General features: G+C 43.2%; 2 protein-coding genes across 2 annotated transcripts in view; both read left to right on the top strand.

Annotated features, from left to right (window-relative positions):
* The first annotated feature begins 4,756 nt into the window (after nucleotides 1–4,756).
* Nucleotides 4,757–5,957, top strand: LOC104339710 (CDC42 small effector protein 2-B). The gene is made up of 3 exons (XM_009950037.1): nucleotides 4,757–4,810; nucleotides 5,237–5,338; nucleotides 5,883–5,957. The coding sequence occupies exons 1-3, from the start codon at nucleotides 4,757–4,759 to the stop codon at nucleotides 5,955–5,957; spliced, it is 231 nt and encodes a 76-aa protein (XP_009948339.1).
* Nucleotides 5,958–16,343: 10,386 nt separating this feature from the next.
* SPPL2A (signal peptide peptidase like 2A) overlaps nucleotides 16,344–20,084 on the top strand; it is a 29,854-nt gene continuing 26,113 nt past the window's right edge. Inside the window, exon 1 of the mRNA XM_086471471.1 lies at nucleotides 16,344–16,397. Coding sequence (XP_086327597.1) covers nucleotides 16,344–16,397 — 54 coding nt within the window. The remainder of the gene's footprint in view (nucleotides 16,398–20,084) is intronic.

Genomic DNA, 20,084 nt, shown 5'->3' with positions numbered 1-20,084 from the left:
AGGAGGGATGCGGCCGGAGGCGGGGTCTGCTGGCGGCAGCGCAGCGTGGGTGTGCGGCGCCGGGCACGCGCGTTGTCCTCAGGCCCGTCCGGGTTGGGCGCTGCGGGGGTAGCGAGGGGCCGCTGAGCGGGGGCGCGCCCGAGCTCCGCGCCCTGAGGAGGCCGGGGCAGGTGTCGATTCTGCCGCCTTCCCCTCAGGCTGCGCTGCCCTCCGCGCCTCCGCCTGGGGGCCCTTACGGCGGCCCCGGCGGCGGGAGCCGCTCGGGACGGGGTGCGGTGCCTGAGGGCGGGCGGCTCTGCCGGGCTGTGCTCTTATCCGTGTTACGCGGGGGCGGAACCGTGTACCCCGACTCGAAAGGGCTCAGGGGGCTCGGCGGGCCACGGCAGAGCGGGGCAAGGCACGGCCCGGCGCTGCGGCGCGGCTCGGTGGGGCGGGGCTGCCGGGGGAGCGCTGCGAGCGGGGCGGCTCGCTCTGCGGCGGGCGGACCCTGCAGCTCCCGGGAGCGGAACGCGCCGGCGGCTGTGCGGCGGCATCTGTCTTGGAGGTCAGCATCTGCCGTTAGGCCGTGCCGTTAGGGGGTTAATAGGCACGTAGGAATTCGGCTGGGAAACTTAGGGTGGAGGGTTTGTCTCCCGCAATCCGCAGGTCTCCGAGAAGGGCAGCTCCCCGCTCCCGTACCTGGCGGGGCACACGCGTTTCCTCGGCGGTTGTGTTGGCCCCTCGGCTCCGGGCTGCCCGCGCTTGGGCTCCTGCAAACCGCAGAAACCCGCAGCTCTGGGAACTGCTGCGCCTGAGGGACCTCACCTCTTCTTCTTAAGGCTTTTTTCTTCTATGAAGAAATAAAAGTTAAGGTTACAGTCTTTATTTTTCTAGTTTAATCTGAATTTACTTTTAGTGACATTAAATTCCATAATTTACAAGCTAGTAATTCAGTTCGACGTGTTTACATTACCAGTGGTTGGTGTGTTGCCCTACGTTCGGCTTGCTTCTCATCTTTTCTGATTTTTACTAATTTTTGTCTCTTAAGACTCCAGGAAAACCTCAGTTGATTTCTCTCACAGTTATTTTTAACTTCCAAACAGACCACATAATTTGGTCTCTTGGCTTTTCTTCTTTTTTGAGGGGGAATAGACAGTTAAAAATGCATTTTTTTCATTTTGTGACTACATTCATTTCCACTTTGAAATAAAGGAGCTGCCTTGGTGGCGTTTTTTGGTTTTTTGGTTTGGTTTTTTTTTTCAATGTATGTGTCTACTTGGCTTTTAAAAGGACAAGCTTCAAGTCTCTTTTGAGGCTGCACCCAAATTCCTTAGATTACCAGTACCAACACAGGTAGATTAATAGAGGTCTTGGGTAAAACCCTATTCTCAGCATTCCTTGAAACTTCAGGATGGCAGAAGGCCAATATATGATCATATTACATAATAGCGTTGTTTCATGGTTTGAGGACGACATCTCAAATTCAATTTGCAGTCTAGTAAAATCAGGATGCTACTTCCAAGGAGTTAAGTTTGCTTTACAGCAGGATTTCTGCTGTTTGACTCCAAGGTTCTTCCAAAGTCTTGATAATTTATTATTTTTCACTCTTCACCTTCCTCCAAGCAAGATGCACTCTTCAAGTTTCATGCTGGAAACTAATTTTTGATCTACAAATACAAGTTCCACTGTTCTTTGCCATTCCTTGCCATTCAAATATGTAAACGTACAACTGTTTCAGGATTTTAACATAATGTAAGTATCAAATGAGCAAAGCAAGGGTCACGAACAAATTGGAAGCACAGTGATTTGTAGAAAGGCAGGCTGAAATATGCTGCTCACCTCAATTCAGTACTGACAGAGCTGGAATGAAAATGACCATAACTGGACTTAGAAGTTACCACAATTTAACAACGCATTTGGGGGAGGGTGATGGTAGCCCGTGTCCGAGGTGTGATAATATATGCTGACTACCCTCGTTGTCTTTCACTGATAGCTCAGAGTCAAGGATTTGTCATGATCAGACCTTGAGTCTAAAGGCCACTTGTGAAGAACAGGTATGTTTAGTGGATGTTGTTTATCAAGATCACCATGCATCTTGTGTCTATGGAAAGGGAGAACTCTCTTGATTCAGGCAAACGTTTTCGTCTTCATATAGAACTGATATTTTGTAAGTAAAATACAAGAATATTTCAAATACTTTTTAATACACAGCAATGGTAGAACAAATTGAATGTTATGCTCAGTAAAGAGTATTTAAACGTTCATGAAGCGCTCAGGCGCTTTAAGGCTACGGACTCCAGAAGGGCTGTGCATCCTGCCCATCGCATTCAGCATCTGTGTCTGCGTGTGCTAGCCATTTCCCTGGCCCTTTGTCTGTCTCCCTTCGATGATACTGCTGCTATGGTGAAAAATAGAGAGAAAGAACAACAGGATATTGTTCAGTTCTGGTCTGCGTGCCAACAGTGACAAAATGTTGTTTTCTCCTCGGTTTGGGGATTCTTGTTGGCTTTTATTAGTCCTGGACGAGCCTGAACGCATTAAGATGTTTTTAAAATTCTTCCAGTTAGTGTGGAAACCTTGAGTCTCTGGGAGGAAGGTGGTGTCCCATGCCCTGGTGCAGACATTCCTGTCCTGGAGGATGATACTGTGACTCATGCAGAGGAAAAGAAGAGTTCTGTTGTAAAACACAACAGGAAGAAGTCCAGCGCTGCTGTGTGCCAAGAGGACACCTGCAGAGCTGCCGCAGGGGTGGAAGTGAGCCACAGGCTGTATGGATAGTGCTGAGAAAACTGCACGGCTGCACGAAGCTGGTGCCAAACTAGGGCACTATTTTTGGTTTCCGTTCTGCTTTTCTGACACCTGTAGGTAAGCGTGAAGTGCACAACAGCCTTCTGCAGCACCTGGTGGGGCGAAGGAGCCGTCGCAGGGTACGGGATCACGGTGAAGCATTCTGGCTTGGTTTGATCATAACCCAGGAATATGGATTGTCAATGCGCTGCAGTTGCCAAGACAGGAGCTAGCTGTGTGCCAGCGCTTGAATGAGGACACACCACCCCGTCAGGACTCCCTGGGAGAAGCAGGTGACAGCCAGGTACGCACGGAGCCCTGTGGAGCTAGACGGCCAAATGCGGGGGGTACGGTGGGGGGACAGTAGGTGTTCAACCATTACTTTGGGATGGGGATGTTTCTCTGTCTAGTTCGATGCCTGTCTCAGACTGCTTTCAAAATAGGTTTTTAGCGTACAGTGACACACTTCATGATTTTTAAGGAAGTCTTAGCCATGATGCAGTCTCCTTAACATGAAATAAACCCAAAAAATCTGCAACTAATGTGAAGCGTAGGCAAACGCTTTGGCTTCTGCGTGTTCTTATGGTCGTGTGGGCTACTGTCTCTGCCACACCCAAACAAGGCATCAGTGGTGATAAAGACTCTTGTGAGAGGAGGAAGTGATGTGGAAAATTATAAATGAGACAGATAATAAGTGTTATTAAAACCACCCAGGCTAAAATGGAATAATATATGACATATTCTGCAATAATCTGTCATATAGGCCACCTAATGCTGAGAGGCAAAAGTAACAAATGCTTTGAAAGAGAAATGGCAGAAATTGAAAAAATCTGCTTGAAGTGTAAGAAAACCACAAAGGTGAAAGGAATAGATGTGCTAATTATGTAATTGTGGGACTACATAAGAAATGCCTGTGAAGGGGGAAGCTTATGCTGTTGATTGTGAAGGCTTCAGTGGGGGTGCAGAAAGCCTGACTTGGTGAAGCTGTAACTTTTGTTAAGCTGTGAGCGCTAAAAAAAAAGCTTCTTTATAAATTAACATGTTGTAATATTCTTTTAATGATCTGGGGGTATGGAAAAGTATATATGAAAGGCTACTCTATAGCCCTGGGTTTGATTTGAAGGAAGATTATTTAAAAAAAAGGTCAGTAACCACTAAGAAGTTGGGGTTTATCATAGCTTCAGGGCACTTAAAGTCACTGAGTTTCCTGGTTGTGTCTCCAGTTCAGGAGTGCTGTGTTAATATATTGTTTTACACTTTCTGGGAAGCTCTTGGTTCCCATGGATGGTTTCTGTTGCTGGTATACAAAGATTTTTTTTTTTTTTTTCTTCCTCTTTTAAGGACTTTTTGGAATTGTAGAATACTCTTTACTTGAGCTTTTCTGTGTCTAAGAAGAGTAACTATATCAGATGTAAGAAAGAAGGAAACTCTTTTGCACCAGTTTGTAAATGTTAAGCATTCAATCTGTTGTGCTTCAAAGCTATTTTCTTTCAAAATACTAATAGTTGGTAAGTGTTGGCTAGCTGTGCTTACAACCAGATTGCAGGCTGTTAAACAAGACCTGACTTCATTCTAGCATTGCTTTTCTTAATGCTTCTGTAAAGAAACCAGAACTTACGCTACTGTCTGTCTGGGAGTAAACGTGCAGAGTTCTTAGCCCTAATTTCTGACATGAACATACTGATTTTTAAATTGATACTACTCTTCTGTCCAGGTAAGTTTAAGAATTTTACAGTTTTATTTTAGTCTTCTGAAATGTTTATTGCTCAATAACTGTTACGAGATTTGATATATATTTTAGTATAAATTTAAATAATAATCTCTTTGCAGATATACTCATCAGATGCTTTCTGTGATCTTTACCAGTGAATCTGCACAAGCAATTCCTTCCTAAACTCGCTTTAGGAACTGCACCTTAGTCCTTGTGCTGCTTTAACTCCCAGAGAAACAATTACGCTTAACAAGACCTTATTACCTACTGAAAAATACAATGACTGAATTCCTGGTTTGTTTTAACTGGTGCAATGGCGAACAGCCCCAGCCGGTAGGTAGATGCACAACTGCCATCCTTTACCAAATTTGAAATTTTGTCTTTTGTTTATGTGAAAAACACTTTAATTGTCATGTTGTTTTGATTAGTTTGGGCTAAATAATGTAAAAGCTAAAGCCAGGCCTGTTAAACTGTGTTTAAACTATGTGTGTTTTGCCAGAAGCTTTGGCCATATGCCCGCTTGCAGTTCTCAGGCCCTCACTTTCCAACATTAAAGGAAGTTTTTGCTAAAAGTCAGTTAGCAGTAATAAAAGTGACTTTGACCCTCTCTTATTGCAAACAGTATGAAACTTCAGCCCAGTTGCCATGAGGAGTCATTAGGGGTCTGCACCGACTGTCTTTTTTATCTTGGCTGCTTGTTTCTGTCTGAAAGCTGCCGTGTTGTGCGAACAGAGACCTAAGGTATCTTCTCTCTTACAGAAGAGGCGTCGGAGACTGGATAGGAATATGATAGGAGAACCGATGAACTTTGTGCACACTGCGCACGTCGGGGCAAGAGAGATGAGCAGTGACTATGCGTCAGTAAGTGGGCACCTCCTGGATAAGCAGAAATCTCCACTTGGTAGCCTGTAGAGCAGGTAGCTAATAAAATACTAGGTAATTGTAAGGGAGAGAGAAAAGTCTGACACTTTTTTTTTTTCCATCAATAGGATAGCATCAGAACAGAACTGTCCTTTGATTTGTAAACATGAGATACTGTGGAAGATATATTCAGCAAGAAGTGCTCATTTTCCCAGTATCTTTACATATGATGAGAACCTTTTGGATAAGGATTCTGTGGATGCACTTGACACTAGGTCCAGATAACACATCACCATGAAGTCAAAGCTATGCCAGGGTGGGGGATGCAAGAATAAGTAGATTTTGGATAGCAAGACCCATCTCATCACTGGCTTAAAACAGTATTTAACAATCTTGGGTTTAGTTGTTAATTTCTCCCTAATACCATTGGGACCCAGCACTGTAAATGTGCAGCTCCCCTGCCCCTTCAAATTGGTGCTTTTAATAATTGCTCTGGCAACCAGACTTTATCAGACGCCTGTTCTAATAAACTTTTTTTTTCTAGGCTGTTTCAATTCAAGACCACATGAAGTCTAAAGGTGGCTACACAAATAGCACTTCTGCAACTGTTGAAATATAGCAAACAGAGAAGGCTTAAATCTGCTCTGTCTTACGAGAACTCCCTGGACTCTGCTTCTATTTTCTCTAAAACCTCTTTATCATGGAATAGAGAGAGTACTTGAATTATAAATAGGTCAGTGCAAGCTTTGGTGTTCTTAGCACAATAGCTTCTGAAGGAGTTATTGTAACTTATTCTTAAGATGGTCTGTCATGATGGTGTTGTAGTAGCAACTGTAATTTGTCACTGGACAATTTTGTAGCTGTGCTCCAAAAACTTCACAGAGTTGTCTTGTAGGGTGGGATTGGAAGTCAGTATCAGTTGTCTGGGATTTTGGTCTCTGTTTCTTTCTCCCCTCAAGAAATGCAGAGCTTGATTTAATTGGAAGATGTCACGTGTTTGCACTTCTTACATGGGCTAAACTGAGTTGCTAAGTAGGATCTTGTAATACAACTTTGGACCTGTTTCTTAGATGGCTTACAGCCTAATGCATAAATCTACTGAGCCATACGCTGGTATTTTTTTAATGTCTTTTGATGGTGGACAAACTCTAACTTAATATAGTCAGCTGAGTCTGCAAAACCCAGTGAAACTTTAGCCTTGCTGTGATAACACTTTTGTAGCTAAAAATGGAGGTTTTGCAGACTTACCCACTCTCAAATGAGTCTTAGAAAAACAGACATTTCTCTCTGTTACTGGGCTGCCTCCCTTCCACCCATGCACTAGTGTGACTGACAGGGAGGTACTACTGTAACAGAGCTCATGATACGTACCAGTTAACTTCAAGTGGTACTACAGCGTGCTCACACTGTCTGTTAGTTCTGCGTGACTACTTTTGCGTTTTAAACTAACCGTATTTAAGATCACGCTCTCTGCTACCGCTCTGTAACAGCAGCTACACGGGACTTCAAGGGGTATCTCACTTGTCTTTCTGGTTCCTTTTTTTTCAGATTAACTGCATTTTTTCTTGCATATGGTATAAATAAAAAATATGGTTTAAGTGATACAGCCATGTGAAACAGAAACTTAAAGAATATTGTGAAAATTTGCAGGAGAATATTAAATGGAAACGGTGTCTTGCAGGGTTCCAGCACTTCATAATTAAAGAAATAGCCATCAATATTTAGCCATACCCAAACTACAGTTTATTACTTCATTCTTATGCATCTTTCTATTAAGTGATATGACAAAACTGCTGAAGTAGAAATAGGTTTTTCTTTCACCCACTCACTGACAACTGTTCCCCAGCTCAAAGTTCTGAATGACTACCAGTGCAGAAACTTAGCAAATCTGCTGGCTGTCATGGGATTAATTACATACAAGTGTTAACTGCTGCTGATGTGGCAGCAATTTAATGCTGGAACTCAGTGGAACTCCTTGCTCTAGGCACAAGGTCAGTTATGAACTTTCTTCCATTTAAAAGAACATCTAACTGGCAAATCTTTTAACTTGTATGATTCTGTTTGTGGCTTGTGATACTTCTTAAATCTAGACTGCTGGCTTTGCTGAATTGTTAGGATGCCTTTTTCGAGTATACGGAAGGTAGCTCTGTGTGTCTGTGTGCATTCAAACCCACCACCACCAAATTTAATCTCTAAGAGCCAAAGAGGAAGAGAGAATGTTACTTTTTGTAGCAGTCAACAGCTGATCATAACATTCCGCAACAACGGAAGAGAAATCTAACATCCGTGGCTGGCTAGATCCTTACTCCTGAATTGGAACGCATGCCAAACTTTAATGTGTTTTAAAATTAGCACGAGTTAGCTGTACACTTAGCTTTTTTAAGTCTTTCATATTTCTGTCTTCTAACTTCAGATTTATTACAACAGCCTGGAGTTCAAAGAAGCTAGATCCTGTATACTGTTGAGGAAGCATAAAGCGGCCAAATTGTTTTAAAGAATGAATTCTAATTCATCCACCATTAGGTTCAGTTCATGCATTCATTGGTCCATACCTGCCCAGAAAAAATAGTGGTAGGCAGCTGTCGTGAAAACAATGGGTTGTTACCCCACTAATTTTGTTAACACCATAAGAAAACAAATTGAACAGGAGTCAGTATTTCCTGAGGACCCGTTCGGTATGTTTAAGATGAGTGGTGTATGCATAACTAGAAATAAAGGAGTTGGTGATCATGTCAGTTCTCTCTATAAATAAATCAACAGAGGATTTGTTATTAAAGCCTGAGTTATAGAAAAATCCTAGTTTTCATTATGTAAACCAAGTAGCACTATCTGGTATAAAACTAACCTATTTTCATCAGACCGTGTAGTATGACATAGGACCATATTAAAGTGTCACATCATTAAAAGGAAATGTTTTGCTATTGCATTAAGGGTGCCATTGCTTTTAAAATCTAAACAAACATAAAAGCATGTCTTAGGTATTTTTTTGTTGTCTGTTCAGAAACCTTATCTAGCTGTAATCAGTCATGTAACTCAGTATGGATCTGTCTTGGTGATAATAAATCGTTGAACTCGGCACTTGCACTCTTCATATTGTGGAAAATCTTGGTATTTTCTTTGCACTGAAAACCCATTGGTCAAGTGGATGGATTGGCATGGCTTGAACTTTTATTGTACAAAATCAAATTTCTCCACTAGAGAGCACAATTTTACATCAAGTCTTTTCTGTCTGCTCTGTGCAAGCTATTGCTCCATCGGGGTTTTTTTTCTGTTTGGCAGTTGGTGGGTTTTGAGCTTGACTGGAATAGAATACAGCAATAAGATCAAAGGATGGAACTTTTTAATCTGCGTTGTAGGCTGTGAAGACTTCATATCAACACCGTGTGGCAATGAAACATTACTGCTTGTAATGACTTGATGGCATTTTATGGTTTCTTTTTGTGGTCGGAAGTAAAATAGCTTGCAAGCAGAGCAGGATCAAGTCTCTTACATGTAGTCTGGGAGAATCTCAGTGCTGTAGCTGTTTGCTTCTTTAAAAAAAAAAAAACAACTCAGGAGGAGTAACTTATTTTAAATACTGTTTGTCTTATCCCTTGATGTCCCTGCTAGGCTTTACTGACTGTCCCGTAATGCTGCGTAATCCTGCAGTAGGTGTATAGAAAAGATATTTGGCTTTTTCACAACCTAATAATGTCTTTTTACCTTCTGTAGGGCAGCTTTATAACAATTATGTGCTGTCATGCTGTGTTCCAAGTTGGCCTGTAATATGGTAACTTGCAACCCAGGCATGTAGTGCTTTTCTTTGTATGGTCTTGCTATATTGCACTATCAGGTGCTTCTGTAGCTTCCACTCTGTATAGACAAAAAACGTTTGAGAGATTAACCTTTAATCTCACTGTGACAGCAAGAGTAAGCACAATTTGACAATGTTCAATTCCATGGAGGTGTGTTTATGAAAGTCATTATATGTTACTAAATACAGTAACACTGAAAAAAAAAAATCTGTCAGTGCAAGATGATCTCATGGCTGCTCTTGATTGCGTTTGGATTTACTTTGCTATCAGCACTGTGACACTGCCCTAAAAACCCAACAGTTGAAGATAAGAATGATCTCTTCTGCCTTTTATAATCACTGTGGAGATGGGTGACATGAACTACAGGAAGAAATCAATGCTGTGTTGGTGGTGTCTGGTGAGTGGGTTCCTGTAAGGCTTCTGGATATTTGTGGTTCTGCAAACTTGGCTAGTCAAGAATCTCAGGCAGTTGTTCAAAGCGCTGTACGACAAAATCGTTCAGATAAGGTTAGCCAGTCAGGGAATAGGGGTAGAAGCTAGATCTTCCTTCCTAGCATTTGTATCTTCTCAGAAGAACAGACTCTTCAATGGGACTGATTAAGAAGAGCCCTTGCAGTACTCTGGTTTACTAGCTTATGCTGCTGGTTTATGGCTCCTGAAGGTAGACTTGCAGCTTTAAAATCTATAAAACAGGTGAATCGTACACTGAAAGGTTAATGTCAAAGGTGTGGAGTACTGAAATAAAAAAAAATTCTGGTACATTAGATTGCAGATTGGCTTCAGGGCAGAAAACAAAGACTAGCCCTAAGTAGAATGTTTTTCTAGAAAAAAGGCTGCTTGGAATAATTTTTTTTTTTTTTTAAAGTGGGAATGTGCATTTTTAACTCCTTGCAATTGTAGTACCACTCTTACTATGTACCTTCATGTCAATACAGGGGCTGGATCAACACAATTTAGACCCAAAGTAGCAGTTAATGCTTGAAATTCAGAATTTTAGATGCTTACCTGTGTGCCTGAGGAGATGCTCTAAGTGGTTGGTGCTTGGGCTTCTGGGTACAACCTGCCCTTTCTTCACGCACACTAAGTTGTCTGGCACACAAGGCCCAAGTTACTTACATCAGCAGTTTTCCTGTTGATATTCGTGTGATTACAGTGTATATGTAAAAGGTTTCCTAGTCCTGTACAGAACAGGTCCTCTCTAGGAACTGGCTTGTTCGATAGTTGTTTCCTCAACAGCGCCTTAAGCTGTGGAGTTAGTTAAACTTATCACCACATGCAGCTCTGAGCCAGTTTTGGACTTGGCTACACGAAAGCATAAAGTCTCCTTGTTATTGCGTAATTCTTCCTACTCCAGGGAAGGCAGTCAGAGAGGCTAATGGGTCAACTGGGAACTACAGAAAAATGAGATATACAAGTGAGGCAGGTTTAGAAGCCGTGGAGAGGCAATGTGGTGTATCCTTATGAGGAATGAGCAGGGAGCAGAGCATGTGCATGTTAATGTTTGTTACCTGCAATGCACAGGACAGCTTTCTTGATACAAATTGGAAAATACTCGTGATGTGTGCATAATTGGTATATGGAGGAAATTGGGCACTTAAATACATGAGTAAGCCGGGACTTTGAGACACAGATTGCCAAAGTAACTTTAATGGATGGTAGTATCCTCTACCTGCAGTGCCTTACAAAGCTCTTTGCAGAAAGTACGTAGTCACCGAGAAAGCTAGCTTTGGTTTCGGCAGTTGCAGACCGATGGCGCATATATGTTCAGAAGATGAGATGATGATTTTTTTTTTCCCCCCTGATGAATGTGAGGTTGCAGATGTTCTAAATGCTGGAACCTGCTGCACCTAATGCTATCTCCATGGAACACAAACTAAGTAAAACTGAGTTAATACAAAATAGCAGTAGTAAAAGTGTATTTGCCTTCAGTCCACCGTGCTGCCAAAACTTCAGGGAAATGAACTAGACCCATCTGATATTTAGCGTCCAGATGCTGGGAGAGTATGGGTGGGTTGGCGCTGAAAAGTCATGAAGAGTTCCTTGTCCCTGAGGAGGTTTGAGTGATGATCTTCTGGATCCTCTGCGGGCTGAGGAGGTCACTGTGGCTACACCAGATTTCCATGACGACTTTTCTCCCAATGCTATGTAGAGAAAGGAAACATGAAAGAAAATAGTGAAAGCACTTTGAGTAGGCAGGGACATCACTAGCGTCTGTTCTTGTGCCAAAAAAGCTCCCAGCTTGAGGTGTTTGGTACTGAACTAGGACTGCTGTCTTTGCCTGGGAACTTAGAGGTGAGCGAAGTCATGTTATAATAAAAAACTGCACCCTTTTGGGGAGAGTGGGTGTATGAGGGCACCACACATGGTACACTTTGGACTCCGCGTTGCCTAAACCCAGCCCTGACTGGCTTATCAAGCGTTGTGGTATTGGCTACTGAGCACCTTGTGGGTGTCACTTGTTCCATACATCCTGTTTCTGTACATCCCATTACTGTGACCAAAATCCTAAAATGTTGTCCAAAAATGTAGTTCAAATGGCAGGAAGTTCTCTTAACCTAGTTTTAATCCCATTTAGAAGACAGTAGTAACAGATGGACAAGAACAACTTTGAGGTGTCTATTGAGAACTCTACAGTAAATTACTCATGAAATCAAGGCCACAAAGCTGTATTGAAACTACTTTACTCAGTGAACCCTTTTTTGTTTTATTAAAACAATGTAAATTAGAAGAATACCATCTTTATAAGAAACTTTAAGTTTCCTGTGGTATTTACATATAAATCCAAACTAAGCAAAATCAAGGTTATTATTACTAAGGGCTCACCTTAATTCAGGGGCAAAAAAAAAAAGTTGAATTATGTTTTTTACTGCTTTAATATATGCTTTAATTTATATGTATATATTTAGACCTTCATCTTAAGCAACGTGGAAGGAAATAATGCGTTCTTTTAAACTGAAGTTAGTATGATTGCTCTGGCTTACTGGAAGTTAAAAGAATGGACTTAAAATCTACATTTAAACTACTGAGAGAGAATTTGGTATGCTTTCAAAGCTGACATTGGTCTGTACAAGTGGATGACATTAATTTCAGGTTCTTCATCAAAGAGCTAGAAAAAGTGTCTGTTTCAGGATTTTTGTGTGTATATATATATATAAAAAATAGTGTATTTACATGCATCTGATCTTGCTGGTGCTTAATACAGATGTACATGTTTTACATAACTTAGCTGAGCGAGTCTAAAGGTGAATGAAGACTATACTGATAACCAGTAATTAATCTCTTCACAGTGAGCTGTCTGAAGTTAAGGACCCTTAGATCAGGCAGAACAATGGCACTTATTCTAGACAGAAATCTATTTTAAAAAAATTGTTCTAATATATGTAAGTTTGAAAGTCTGGTCTCAACATGAGCTGAAGCTGCATATTAATGGTGAAAGTAATATGCTTTTAAGTGCTGTTACCCACGTTTACTCTTGCAGTCTCTACCACCAGGAAATATTAAAACCTGACTCAACACCTTTGAGGGTGTGATACAAGCTTGTAAGATTTACAGTCCTTCATTAATGCATGCTAATGTGACCTTGCTGCATAATGATGTTTGAGGAAGGCTTTCACTAGTTTCTTTCAACTGCTTTAAACATCACCTTTGAAAATGCATTTGAACTGGCTATTCTCTCTGCTGTGTAACATCCAGTGAACTCGGGTGCCTCTTGCTTGCATAGACTGGTATTTACTGGTGTTAGATAAGGCTGTTATTACATGGGGAAAAGTTGCTAGACTTGTGTTTGCATTAATAAATAATTCTTAAATAGCTTTCTTAGTCTTTCTGTGTTCTGGACCATTTCCTTGCCAGGAGATAGAGGTCCTGTCAGGCTGTTGCATGTGTCCTTACCTTTGCTGTGTGTGTGTCTCATGCAGATGGCAGGTTTCAGTAACAACGTTCCCCCCGTCACTTTAATCAAGAGGTTTCACAGTGTTACCTTGCTGTCTTGTTCCAGGCTCCAGCCAAAAAGCTGTGAAAATATGAAGCACTGAAGGAGACAGTTTACAGGACAGGACAAAACTTTCTTTGGTTAAGCCACTTCCTTTTCCTTATCACTTACTTTATTCTGCCCCATTACTCTACCAGACACTAAATTTCTTAGAAATATATTTACATTCAGTATTTAGGTCAGTGTTCTCTCTTAGTTCTTAGAAATTAGTACAACATATTAAAAATTCCTTCATCCCTTTGAAGCTTGTGTGTTGATTAATAAACCCCAAATCCCCTCTTTACTGATTTTTGTATGACGTCTGTTTAGTGAGCAGAGTCTCGTCCCTTTTACAATCTTAATCCTTCAAAAATTATGCAATATGTTTTCTCTGAAATACCTAATGCTGATAGCTATCCTTCCAAATCTGCCTACCTAACAAAGCAACTATTTTCTGTTTATGCAAAATTAACAGAATTGGACAGTAATTCACAGTTAAGCTAAATGGAAGAGTGAATTTAATTACATATAGGAAAAGGAACAGAAAAAGGCACATTGGTTGGGCTAAGTTTACTTAAAAGCCAAGAGGCTGATAAATATGAAAAAAAAAAAATCATAAAGTAGCACTTAATGCCATGGGAGAGTCAGGACAACGGCCTTGGAAGATATTTTGGATGTCTTTCCTTGTGAGCCAAACTACTTGTGTTTAGAAGTGTGCATATGTGGTAGAAAACAGGCAGGGGGGAGGAAAGGATAATTTCATTATCCCTTTGAAAAGGGTTTCAATATATGCATAGTATTATTCAAGCAGTTTATTTTCTGTGCTAATGGTTATTTAGCTTCTGTTTCCACTTTCTAACTAGAGCGCTCAAAGCCTACATTAAACAGCTCTGTTCCTTAATGCTTTAGAAACGCCTGAGTTGAGTTACAGATTTTATTTCATGTTGATGTTTTGGTTGGGAAAGGGATTTTTCTGAGTGTTGTCGCTCTTTTTCATGATGGAATTACTTATGGTGGTATGGAAAGGATGCAGTTCTTGGTGTACATTTTTAGTATCTTACACTGATTATGTGTAGAAACTTCATTGTCCATTGCAAATAAGGAATTTCAGGTTTAAAACTGGAGGGGGGAAAAAAAAAGGAGGATCCTTTAGGCTTTGAAGACTTTTATACTAGGTCTTTATAACCTAGTTTTCTTCTGCCTGGGAGTGGAAATAGCATGTATGAATAAAATATAGTTTTTCTCATAGTGCTAAAATTTGAGACTATATAATCTGGTTTTAATTTTGATTATACATTAAAGCTAATGGTAAACATTAGGGACTACTTAAGCTGCTGATAAAGATTACCTAAGAAGTTTTTATTGATGTCTTGAATGTGAGCTGCCCATGCTCTGAGCTAACATTAGGGCTCTTCAGTGCAGGTATTTCTAACCTGCACAGTCCCGCTGGACTGCAGGGAATGTGTTTAATGTATGAGAAGTTTACACAACACCTTTAAACACGCATCAAAGCAGGGGAGATCAAACCAACCATACACTTTTAAGGAAAGCAATTTCCTTTTATTTAAAGGAAATAGTACTCCTAGTATTTGTCCTTGGCCCATTTTTTTTTTTTCAGCTGCAGGCAGAATGGGGAACGCAAGGAGAGGGAATAGTATTTGGTAGGGCAGGACATGCTGTGGAATCTGATCCTGGGAGCAGCTACGCACTCAGAATTCAAACTAAACACTTCTTCCGTGCCTGAAATACACTGTCATGTACATACCCTTAGCTCTTTACAGATCACAGAACTGACAGATTTATTGAAGTAATCTGTGATAATCTGTCATGCAGATCTTGTTAGATTCAGAAGAAGAGATAGTAGTTGGCGTAAAGTGTCATGGTTACTCTGACAACAGCACCAGAATAGAAACACGCAGATGGACAATGTACTAGCTGGTTTTTTTAAATACCAATTCTGCATGGAACACGAATTATTATCTGTGCCACGGTGTGCCGTTATCTTTCACTGTTTAAGCACATTAAATTGTTAGACACTTTTGCAGCCTAGCAAATCTACAAGATGCATAAGGCTGTTCTGTTGCTGATACAAAGATCCATTGCAGATTGTCAATGGGGGGAAAAAAAGCTTGCCTGTTATCATAAAAATATCTGTATTGATCAAAACACTAGTTATTTACAGGTATGTAAAGATTATTCAGATTTTTACAGCAACAGAAAAGCTTACTGAAAATTTGCCATAATGCAGTGGGGTATGTTCCCTGTAGATGTTTTACAAGGCTTTGTCCTTAAATTCACAGAGAGAGAAAACCACATATGCAGGAACCTCCTTCCTCAGTAGTAACAACTAATAACCACTTAGTTTGTGAGCAACTAAAGTGAAAGATGTTGCACAACTTCCTTAGCTGGTAAATCACGGAGCTGTTTCAGTCCTCCTCCTTCCTGCAAATCATTGCTGGCTCTTGCAGCTGGTGCATCACAGCCCTCTCAATGCTTCCAAAGCCTGGAAGACATCTCCGAAATGCTCTTCTTTTTTTAAGTGCAAACAATGCAACTCTCTCAACCTTTTGTTATAGGCCTCGTTTTCCTGTTTCTTGTACTTGTTGCTCTCACTTACGACATACCGCTCCTTCACGTACCCCTCTCCCATGGCTTGGTGTGTGCCTGGGCACCCAGAAAGACGGAGCGAGGGGAAGCACTGGGGTTGCTTTGTCTCGGGAGCCTGGGGGCGAACCCGACCGTTCCCTTTCATTTGTGATGGCTGTGAAGGGTTTCAGGGAGCATTTCAGTACCCCAAACCCGCACGTCTTGGAGCTGCTGGGTGGAAAACCCGGCGAGCTGACAGCTGGTGACCACCCGGGAAACCACAGCGAAAGAACAAGCCGAAAAGGAACGCGGGGGCACGGGACAGCCCCGGCAGACAGCCCCCCCCTCGCACCCCCGCGGCCGCCTCCCCGCCTCGGCCCGGCCTTGCGGGCCCGGCAGCAGGAGCCGGGGCGGGACGGGATGCTCCCGGCATGGGGGGGGGGCGTCCCCGAGGCGGAGGGGAAGGGGGATCCGCAGCGCCCCGGGGGCCGCAGCGGCAGAAGCAGCAGCAGCCGCCCCGCGGGCCGCGGCGGACGGAAGAGGAAGTGGCGCCTCTCCGGGAGCCGGCGGCGGTGAGAGGCTCGGTGGCCGGCGCGGGGAGCTCGCGCCCGGCCGAGGCCCTTCCCCGAGCAGGTGGCGGCGGCGGCTGAGGACGATGAGGGCCGCCGGGCTGCTGTGGGCCGCGCTGTGGGTCGTGCTGCTCCCGCCGGTAAGGGGCTGCGCTGCCCGCGCCGCGGGAGGCGCCGGGGCTCGGCTCCCGGGCCGGCTTGGGCCGGGCCGCGCCGCTTGGGGTGGCCCGGGCGAGTGCGGGGTGGCGGCAGGGCCGCGGGTGCCGGTGGCCGGGCCGCCCGTCGCTCCTCCTCCTCTGCCGGCCGAGGGGCTTCCTCTATCCGCCTTATCCCCCTGGAACCGTTCCCTGGAGGACCCCGGCCGCCGCGGGCGCGGTCCGCGTAGCTCCCGTCTCCTCCGGCTGGACGGAGGTTTGGCTCTGAAGTGTGGCCCGGGGTGGTTTCGGGCCTGCCTCGGGCAAGGCTCCTCGGTTCCCCCAAGCTCCCCCGAGCCCCTGCCCTGCCCTGCCCCGTGCGCCCGGGGAGCGCAGGCCGGGCTCCGGTCACGCGTTGGTGGGGTTGGATAACAAGTCTCCCGGGTGCCTGCGTAGATAAACGCTGATGTTGTTTCTAGAGGTAGTTCAATTGGGGTGCTGGGGAAGGGGGGGAAGCTCGTGCTATGTGTCTGTGTCCTGGCTTTGGGCTTGTTCATCTGAAGCGCCGTTTTGGTTCCTGTAAGGGACGTCTTTGCAGCTTTTCTCTGCACACAGGTGTGCATTGCCGTGGAACTCTGGTAGATTGCTCTCCGCCTAATGGAGTAGCGAAATGGGGAAGCCAGAAACCTCTGTAATCTGCTTAAGTGTGTGAAGGACATCACTGCATTAAATGCTGCTCCACTAAGTTGTTTTGTTGTTGGGGTTGGTTGGTTGGTTGGTTTCCTTGTTTTTAACATACTTTTAACCTTGTTTTGGTAAGGCAGGCTGCAGAGAACTTTCCTGTGTAGGAAGTCACCACTGGATATGCTTCAACAGTAGGTGCACAGTGCAGTTTGTTAGTGCCTTGAGAATGCCTGTGGGTGGAGTAGCTTGTGTCTCTCCCATGTGGTGCTTCCCTGCTGTTTGTGAGTCCCATGTAGCTGTCATTAGTTGCGTTGGGGTTTTCTAAAGAGTGGCTTTGCTCCTTGACCCGATGGTTTGCTGCTGCTGACAAGGGAAGGGGCTTCTCCTGCCCTCCTGTAAGACTCCAGGCCCCATGTCCTGCCTCCTCCTTTGCTCTACAAATGCAGTTGTAGCAGTGGTGAGCATTAGACCAGGCCATTCAGCCTCAAGAACAGTAAGTATCCTGAGACTAACAGCGTGGGGAATTGGCGCTCAGGAAGGTAGTAGGTGTTTGGGGAAGGAGCACTGCTGCTCTCTGAGCGTGGGCACCAGTTCCCCTGGGTCACAATGCCTGGAAGGAGGGACGTTTTATGTGTGTCACAGGGCTGCCAGCAGAACTACGAAAAGGTGCTTGTTCTGTTCGTGGCTAGTTCTTTCCTACCTTTTTATGTTTCTGTGAGATTTATGTTGTCACTTGCTGCATAAAAAATACCTTCTCCCTGTTCTGTACCTTTGAGTTTGTTGTATGTCTTATCTAGGTGCTAACAGTGACAGACCTTGTAAATGTAGCCTTGGTTTGGTCTCCGTGTCCACTGCTTCGTATAACTTCCAGTATTCTACGTGATGGGGTTACAGGTGCACTCCAAAGCTCAACAGTCAGCCAAGGCTTATATCCCTGCAGTGACAGGGATGTGTTAGGAAAAATAAGAATTAAGAGACAGTACGAGACTTCTTCTTCTCTACCAAAGATAAGGGATTATACAAGAAAAGTTTAAAGGTGGTAAAGGAAGGAAATATGATGAGGGAACCACCTGTCAAAAATAGGAAGAAATTTGTTTGAAGGTGAGAGGCCATTGGGAATTGTATGAACCTGAAGTGAAAGGAGATGGTGATGCCCCTTCAGGTAAGGACAGCCATCACGCCTCTACTCCATGTGGGAACATTTTTATGCTGGAGCAAGTCAGCCTATGGAAACAGGTTAATCTTTTCAGGAGCAATTTTCTGGACGCACTCTTAGTCTTCTACTTAAGTAATGAGATTGAAAATGTGCTCAGTGAGAAATTTTTACTTTGCACGTATGCTGAGAGTGAGATTTGTTAAGTGGCACGGCTGACTGCAAGGCCATGTACCCAAACTAGTAGCCTTTGTTTGAAAGAAGGATACTGAAGCAATTAGAAAATAATAAAAGTTAGCTGGATGCAACTGGATTTCAGTGGGGATGTTCGAAGCGAGATGTTGCATGTAGCATTTCTCTTAATTTTTAACTTCTAAATGCTGTCTTTAGAGCTCAGCAATGAATAATGTGAGAGTAAATGTCATGCTCTGGTCCTCCCTCCCCCCGACTTTGTGAGCAAGAATTGTGTTCCCTGATTCATCCCCAGAGAAGGGAAGCTTGCCAAACAAAACATGCGTATCAAATAAGCAAGTAATCACTCCTTCTAGGTAGACTTATGTTTGTGTAGCATTAACACTTGATTTCCTGGAACCCAAAAACCACTTATTATTCTACTTCGCGAAGCAGAAAGAGCTTTTTAATGGATGGAAACATCTGGGGTTTGCACCTGCTGGAAGTTTTTATTGCTTTGAATTTGCCGTTAGTTTGTACTTTTAGGTGAGTGCACTTAAGAGGGAAGCTTGACAATTTTTGTGCTGATCGTAAATCATGGAACAAGTTATTTTGGCTGACAGCTGAAGATGTTATATGTTAAACAGTTAATGTGCTCAGGCCCTTTGACACAGTTCTCCCAGCAGATGTTCGTGTGCTGTGGCCAATATAATGGCTTCCTCTGAAGAAGGTTTTTTGCTATTCAAACCAGGGAGACATAAACCTCTGAAACAATGTCGTCACATGTTTTTCTTTTCTCTCTGGTTCTCACTTGCTGCAGAATACTGATACACTAGCCTGAGGAGAAATGCCTCTATAGCGCTGTTAATAATTAGTATTGTATATCAGAGAAATATTTGGGCTTTCCCCCCTTGCCCATGCCTACTTCTAGCTTAGTATCTCAGTGTTCTTTCAGACAAACCTGGAATTTACAAGAGGATTTAAATTTTTTTTAATCCACGAGTACTTCCTGATATTGAGGTCAGTTTCTTTCTCAAGAAAAACAGTCGAAATAAGATCATCTCCCAGTTTTCTTAAGGTGACGCTTTGAGATACAAATGATGCTTGTTTGTTTTCACTCCTTTGCAGCTGTAGCTACATCTACTCCTTAGTCTGTTCATGTATCCACTTACATACCTGACCTTTATTAGTATATTAAAGCTCGGGGGGAAGTATATATCCCTAAAATTATCAGAAGCTTTAAAATTCCTCTGTATTAGTAAATAACAGAAATCATAGTATGTGAGGGACTCTGAGAGTAATCTTAAGAGACACCAGTATTTCCTTAACCACACAAGTTCTTAAAGTACACTAGTTGATCTTTGTGTTTACAGTTATTTGGTAAATGATATTATAGGAACTGCCATATAATCCCTTTATCAGTAGGGGAAATTCTAGACTCTGCAAGGAGGGAAAGACTTTCACAGAATCACAGAATGGCAGGGGTTGGAAGGTACCTCTGGAGATCACCTAATCCAACCCCCCTGCTAAAGCAGGTTCACCTACAGCAGGTTGCGCAGGACTGCGTCCAGGCAGATTTTGAGTATCTCCAGGGAAGGAGAGTCCACAGCCTCCCTGGGCAGCCTGTTCCAGTGCTCTGTCACTGTTAATGTAAAGAAGTTTTTCTTCATGTTCAAGCGGAACTT

Source organism: Leptosomus discolor, chromosome 11, assembly GCF_034619465.1.
Source record: "Leptosomus discolor isolate bLepDis1 chromosome 11, bLepDis1.hap2, whole genome shotgun sequence".
Lineage (NCBI taxonomy): Eukaryota > Metazoa > Chordata > Aves > Leptosomiformes > Leptosomidae > Leptosomus > Leptosomus discolor.
The sequence above is the reverse complement of the archived record's forward strand: the minus strand, read 5'-3'. Positions and strand labels throughout refer to the sequence as shown.